General features: G+C 49.4%; 2 protein-coding genes across 2 annotated transcripts; both read left to right on the forward strand.

The window, feature by feature from the left end:
• The first annotated feature begins 394 nt into the window (after positions 1-394).
• Positions 395-2,805, forward strand: LOC123160652 (pentatricopeptide repeat-containing protein At1g08070, chloroplastic). Its single transcript, XM_044578480.1, has one exon. The coding sequence runs from the start codon at positions 433-435 to the stop codon at positions 2,344-2,346; it is 1,914 nt and encodes a 637-aa protein (XP_044434415.1). The 5' UTR covers positions 395-432; the 3' UTR covers positions 2,347-2,805.
• Positions 2,806-4,413: 1,608 nt separating this feature from the next.
• On the forward strand, positions 4,414-6,749 carry LOC123160654 (protein SUPPRESSOR OF NPR1-1 CONSTITUTIVE 4). Its single transcript, XM_044578481.1, has one exon. The coding sequence runs from the start codon at positions 4,654-4,656 to the stop codon at positions 6,613-6,615; it is 1,962 nt and encodes a 653-aa protein (XP_044434416.1). The 5' UTR covers positions 4,414-4,653; the 3' UTR covers positions 6,616-6,749.
• The last annotated feature ends 609 nt before the right edge of the window (positions 6,750-7,358 follow it).

Here is a 7,358-nt window from a genome sequence, read left to right on the forward strand (position 1 = left end):
AAGCAGGCAACCAAACAGGCCGGATTCTTCCCGGGCGGGCCTGGTTGGGCCTCATGCAGGCAACCAAACACGCCCTGTATATTTTTTGTATACATTTTTCATACACATGTGAACATTTTCTCTATACACATTCAATATTTGTCAAAAAATTGGTTAAATTTTTTTGTGAATATTTATGTAAAGTGATTTTGTAATATAGTATTTATTTAGAATATTTGGAATTATTATTTTTTGATGGGAAGAATATTTGGAAGTATAAATGGAAGTAAAGAACGAAATCAAAAAACATGAAAAAATAAACAAGGAAACGAGGCCGTAGCCTCCCGCGCGGCTGGGCCGGTCCATCTGGAGCTCCCCGACGCTAGAGCTTCCCTCTGCCTCGCAACAAGCGAGACATAGGGACGCCCAGTTAACCGCCTCCGTGGCCACACGATGCTTCCCTCCATCCTTTCAAAATCAAGAAACGCGCCGTCACCCGCCGGACACCGCCGCCGTCTCCGTCATCTCCTCTCCTCTTCGCTCGGCAGGGCTACAACCCTCCCACCCACCACCGCCATTGCAGCATCACCACCATCTCCAAGCACCAACTCCCACCTCGCTTCTTCCCCTCATACCTACCACCACTACACCTCCATCCTCCAATCCTGCGTCGCCGCTGGTTCTCTGCGCGCCGGCAGGCAGCTCCATGGCAGGCTCCTCGTCTCGGGCCTCGGCCCTGACACGGTCTTGTTCACCAAGCTAGTTGATCTGTATGCTGCCTGCGGCCATGTTGGGCACGCGCGCCGCCTGTTCGACGGAATGCCCAAGCGGAACGTGTTCCTGTGGAACGTGCTGATCAGGGCCTACGCGCGGGAGGGGCCTCGCGAGGCCGCGGTGCAGCTCTACCGTGGGATGGCGGAGCATGGTGTGGAGCCGGATAACTTCACATACCCGCTGGTGCTCAAGGCATGCGCGGCGCTCCTGGACATGGAGACCGGGAGGGAGGTGCACGAGCGCGTCTCGGGCACGCGGTGGGGCCAGGACGTGTTTGTGTGCGCAGGTATTGTTGACATGTATGCCAAGTGCGGGTGTGTGGACAATGCTCGAGCGGTGTTTGATGGGATTGCTGTGAGAGATGCTGTGGTGTGGAATTCGATGATTGCTGCATATGGGCAGAATGGGTGGCCCATGGAGGCGCTTTCACTGTGCCGCGACATGGCTGCCAATGGTATTGGGCCCACAATTGCTACTCTGGTGAGTACAATATCAGCGGCGGCTGACGCCGCTGCTCTGCCTAGAGGGAGAGAGCTGCATGGATTTGGGTGGAGGAGGGGATTTGGGCGGGAGGATAAGCTGAAAACTTCCCTTGTGGACATGTATGCCAAGAGTGGGTGGGTTCAGGTGGCTCGCATTCTCTTTGAGCAACTTATGAAGACGGAACTCGTTTCTTGGAATGCCATGATATGTGGATACGGGATGCATGGCCATGCTGACGAAGCGCTTGCACTGTTTAACAAAATGAGGGGAGATGCTCAAGTATCTCCTGACAACATCACTTTTGTTGGGGTTTTATCTGCCTGCAACCATGGAGGGATGGTAGAAGAAGCAAAAGAATTCTTTGATCTGATGGTGGATGTGTACTCCATCAATCCAACGGTGCAGCATTACACTTGCCTTGTAGATGTTCTTGGTCACACTGGTAGGTTTGAGGAAGCATATGATCTCATCAAGGGGATGCCTATCAAACCGGATTCAGGGATATGGGGTGCGCTTCTCAATGGTTGTAAGATCCACAAAAATGTTGAACTAGGTGAGCTGGCCCTGCAGAAGTTGATTGAGCTTGAGCCTGAAGATGCTGGTAATTATGTGCATCTATCAAATATCTATGCTCAGTCTGGGAAATGGGAAAAGGCTGCAAGGGTGAGAAAGCTAATGACCAACAGAGGCCTGAAAAAAATCCTCGCTTGCAGTTGGATTGAGTTGAAAGGGAAAACTCATGGATTTCTAGTTGGGGATGCATCTCATCCTAGATCAGATGAAATATATGAAGAGTTAGAGAGATTGGAAGGTCTCATGAGTGATGCTGGTTATGTGCCTGACACAATGCCAGTTTTCCACAATGTGGGTGATGATGAAAAGAGGAATATGGTGAGAAGCCACAGTGAGAGGTTGGCCATTGCGTTTGGGCTCATTAGTACACCTCCTGGGACAAAGCTTCTTGTGACTAAGAATCTTCGAGTTTGCGAGGACTGTCATGTTGTTATCAAGCTGATTTCAAAGATCGTGCAGCGGGAAATCATCATAAGAGATGTTAACCGTTACCATCACTTTGTAAATGGTGAGTGCTCTTGCAAAGACTACTGGTAGCTTTCACAGTGAATAAACAAGTTAATTTTGCTCATATATGGTGCTAGTTGTATTAGTCTCGTACGACAGAAGATGTGGTCTTTTCCAAAACAGCACAGGTCAGCCAAAAAGAAAACAGCTCAATTTTGAGAATTCGAAAGTGACTGGAAATCTGTGATTGTCTGTTACTGTCAGAGTTCACTGTGATGTTGTTCTACAAGACAAGCTTGGATGCTGACTGAGCCAGCACAGAGTTGCAAAACACAAAGGTGATGACTTTGATATGGAGCACTTCATGTATGTACATAAATCATTCAGAGATGAAGAAACATGATCGTGTTCATTGTGGAACAACTGGTTCTCCACTGGTCTTGCTTAAATTTAGTCCTTGTCAGGAGGGGTGTACACAAATTCAAGGTTGGCCTTCATGGTTTCAAAATGGTAAGCAATATATAATGGGGGAAAATCTCGTTCTGATTTTCCATACTGGCAAGCTTTTGTCTGGAGGGCTGAGTTTGTGCCCTGATGCCTATCAAAGGTTTGTAAAAAGCCTATTACGCCACTGGAATTGCATCCCATGAAACTATTGGTCTTCATGAAGATATAAAATTATTAATTGAAGATGGAAATAACTATTAGAAGTTGATGCGGTTGCACTACCTTACAAGGTAGAGGAACCCGTTCATCTTTATTTCTGTGTCATGTTCGATCTATTGTGTTGCATACCTATCCTATTCTTCTGTCTTGTGGGAAATATCCATCCTACTGTTTGTTATATAATCAAAAGAAATAACCCTTTATCAGATATGAAGTCTGTTGGCCATTTTTCTATAAGTTGCAATATTGTCGAGGACTTCAAATATAAGTTCTTACAAAGTAGCACAATGAATGAGGCTAGTTGCATTAGTTGAGAACTTTGATTTGGTGTTAACATCTTTTTGTGTGAGTCATTATGGAGTAGCAAAACTTTGATTAAGCGATTGGCTTGTCAGTAGTTTATCGACATTTGAAGAAACAAATCTAGCTTTGGCACTCCATTTCCCTTTTTAGTTGGCTGACTTGTTTTGCATCTGTCACCTCTTCTTTTAGGACTACACTATACACTAGAAGAATGTCCCTACTGAGAAATGAGAACCTGGAAAAATTAGTATGGTTCCTGCAGTATGAAAGATAACAGTGTTATCTTCTCAGTTATCTTTCACTTCACTCTGCACTGCTTCCCTGCACCAGATTCCTGAGGATTTGTGTATATTTTTTGGCCCAGGTTCCAGTGTGGGTTGTGATGGACTGCTAACTATCAAAAATGAACTCCCTTTGTTTGCTGCATTACTAATATGTACTTTTCTTTTGCATAAACAACTTGACATGACATCAGTTCTGTGTCATAACTTATACAAAGTTGTACCTCGAAAAGAAAACTTATACAAAGTTACAGGGTGGCATTTTGCGAGTTTCAGGAGAGGTTTCTTTGTAACTCTACCTGCACTAAAGATCTTCCCCATCTGCACGTTGACCATGAGAAATGTGCTATGGCTGGGTTCCTTCTATGTTCTATTAGTTTAGGCCTTTAGGGCATAGCTCTACTTGCACTTTGGACCAGGTATGTAGCTGGCTTTTCTCCTTGGAATTTGCTGTTGTGATAAAATTATTTCCCCTGCATCTTATTTGTTTCCTAGTGACGGAGCTAAGGCAAATTGTATTTTACTATGTTACATCATCTTATAATCACATTCATTAGTTACTATTCATATCAATAGAACTGAAAATATCCCAGGACTTCAGAAGTGCCGTTATTTCAGTTCTCATTCTTACTTGGGTCTACAATGTCAGTTCACTAGCTAAGTTTAAGTGCGATGTACATCTGTGTTTGCACTTATTGAAGCTTCAGAGACTATCACTGCAACCACCATGCAGCTCCTAATTTTTTTCCCTTCCAACTTTTAATTATACACCTAGCATATGTGGAGAGAGAGAGATATTATTAATAAGATGCCGTATAGATCGGTTTTGTGGTGGAATAGTAGTAGACAGGACCTTTGCTACGTGGTCGGCTGTCTTTTTTGACCTGCTGCTGTAGAGACAAATGGATTTGTGTGGCGTTGGCTGATGCACTCAGTACAGCTTGCTCCACCATGCAACTTGCTTCTTGCCGGCCGGTGCCTGTCTTAGTCTCTCCAGCGGGGAAGACTTCATCTTGACTCCCTGCTACTAATCCCCAATTTTTTCCCTTGGCAATTCTCCTTGCATGAATACTTTGCATTGCATTACAGTCTTGAAGCAAGATTCATCAGTTCTGACGTGGATGCCATCCTCTGCAGTTGCAGTACCATGGCTTCGCCTCATCGGCGCCTCCTCCTCTTCACCGTCGTCGTCTTCCTCCCACAAGTGTTCTCCCAGCTCCCCAACATCTGCGGGACAAAGGCCAATGGCCGGTACGCCTGCCCTGACTGCTCCACCTCTACTGCAGCCACCTCAAACCGTAGCGCCGGCTTCGAAGCCAACCTCCTCCGGCTCCAGGCCTCTCTCCAACACATGGCCGCCACGGACGCCAGCTTCCTGAACTCCACTTTCACCACGGGCGCCAGCGACACGGCGGACACGGTCTTTGGACTTGCCATGTGCTTCGCAGACGCGGAGCGGTCCGACTGCTCTTCTTGTCTCGCTGGCGCGGCAGCTGAGTTGCCCGGGACCCGGTGCGCAGGCCGCAGGGATATTGTCCTCTGGTACGGGCACTGCCTCGTGCGCTACGATGACGCCCCCTTCTTCGGCAGCGCGGACACGTCACCGGCGCGGCGGTTCGACGTGCCCAACCCCCACAACTTCTCCGATCCAGTGAGCCTGGGTACGGCGCGTCAGAGGCTGGCCGGGCGGATGCTCCCTGCCGCGGCGGCCTCGGCGCTCCGGTTTGCCTTTGACGCCGAGGAGGTCACACCAAACATGACGCTGCATGGGCTGGCACAATGCACGGAGGACCTGTCCCCCGAGGAGTGCAGCCGGTGCTTGGCGTCGCACATGGTCTGGCTCGCCGGATGCTGCGCCGACATGGACGGTGTCCGTCTAAACGGGCCCAACTGCTACCTGCGCTACGAGTTCATGGCCTTCATGCCCAGCATGCCACCGTCCATGGCACCCCTGCTACCTCCTCTTCCGGCGTCTGAACCAGGGACTCCCTCAGGGAGGAAGAAGGCTAGAACATACATACTTGCGGGGACCCTGAGTGCATTGGCGCTGCTGTGCCTCTTTCTTCTGGGAGCATTTCTGTATTACAACAAGAAGTTTCATGGCTCACTTCCTCCCATGCCCTGGAAGAGGGACACACCGGCGATCGAATCCTTCCTGCGTCGGCAACATCCGAGGAGGTACAGCTACTCGCAAGTGAAACGGATGACGAAATCTTTCTCCCACAAACTTGGCCATGGCGGTAACGGTGTGGTCTACAAAGGCAGCCTCCTGGATGGCCGCGAGATTGCCGTGAAGATGCTCAAGGACAACAGGGACGTCAATGGCGAGGATTTCATGACTGAGGTCGCCAGCATCAGCAGAACCTCCCATGTCAACGTCGTCACACTGCTGGGATTCTGCTTGCAGGGTAGATCGAAAAGGGGACTCATCTATGAGTTCATGCCGAATGGCTCCCTTGAAAGATACACTTCTGGGAGAGGCACTGAGCACAACTCACTTGGCTGGGAGACGCTGTTCGACATTGCTGTCGGCATCGCGCGAGGCCTCGAGTACCTGCACCGAGGTTGCAACGCGCATATTGTGCATTTTGACATCAAGCCTCACAACATCCTCCTGGACCAGGACCTCCGGCCTAAGATCTCTGACTTTGGACTGGCCAAGCTGTGCTCCCAAAAAGAGAGCACCATCGCAGTGTCCATCGCCGGAGCTCGGGGGACGATTGGGTACATCGCGCCTGAGGTGTTCTCCAGGGGAGTAGGGGCAGTCACCAGCAAGTCCGATGTCTACAGCTACGGCATGATGATTCTTGAGATATCTGGGGCTAGGAGGAACATCGATGATGATGATTTTGCTGGTTCAGGGACAAGCAGCAGCAGCAGCAAGTATTTCCCCCAGTGTTTATACGAAGGCTTAGATCAGTTCTGCGCAAGCGCTTGCGCGATCGATGATGGCGAGGCGACCGAGTTGGTGAGGAAGATGGTGGTGGTCGGGCTGTGGTGCGTGCAAATCTCCCCTTCGGACCGGCCTTCCATGACCAGAGTGCTCGAGATGCTGGAGAAGAGCGCTGAAGAGCTTCAGCTACCACAACATGCTCCGCGTGGACTTTGAACACGCCGAAGACTCGGCTATCTGAAAATTATACAGCTAAATGATGAAATCATCGTTCAGATTTTGAATTCAAATGGTTTCATTCGGTGATGCATGCACTTCTTGGTGTGTGGTTTCTTTGAATTCACATGGTAAGTTTTGAATTCAAATTGTTAAGTGGTCGGACCCTTTCCCGGACCCTGAGCAAGCGGGAGCTACATGCACCGGGCTGCCCTTTAAGATGGGGAGCCTTGGCGCATCGGTAAAGTTGTTGCCTTGTGACCATGAGGTCACGGGTTCGAGTCCTGAAAACAGCCTCCTGCAGAAATGCAGGGAAAGACTGCACACTATAAACCCAAAGCGGTTGAACCCTTCCCCGGACCCTGCGTAAGTGGGAGCTACGTGCACCGGGCTATCCTTTTATGTGCAAAATTCAACCATCACTACTAGGAAATACCTTATATAGGTAGAGGATTAACAGTAGTGTGGACAGTAGTGTGGACTTAATGGACATCGCTACTGCTATTTAGCAGTAGAGCGGGCACTGAACCTGTGTTGTAGGTGCGAATTAGCAGTGGCGCTGGCCTGACAGACCAACGCTACTACTATGCAGGCCCCGCCATGTCCCCACGGGCTGGCCACGGTAGCAGCACGGGTCACAGCCCAACGCTACTGCTAATCCCATTAGCAGTAGCGCTTAGCTTAACATTAGCGCTTCTACTGTGGCCAGCTTGGGCCCAGCCTACCCGTCCCCATTTAGCAGC

This window comes from Triticum aestivum, chromosome 7B, assembly GCF_018294505.1.
Source record: "Triticum aestivum cultivar Chinese Spring chromosome 7B, IWGSC CS RefSeq v2.1, whole genome shotgun sequence".
NCBI classification, from domain to species: domain Eukaryota; kingdom Viridiplantae; phylum Streptophyta; class Magnoliopsida; order Poales; family Poaceae; genus Triticum; species Triticum aestivum.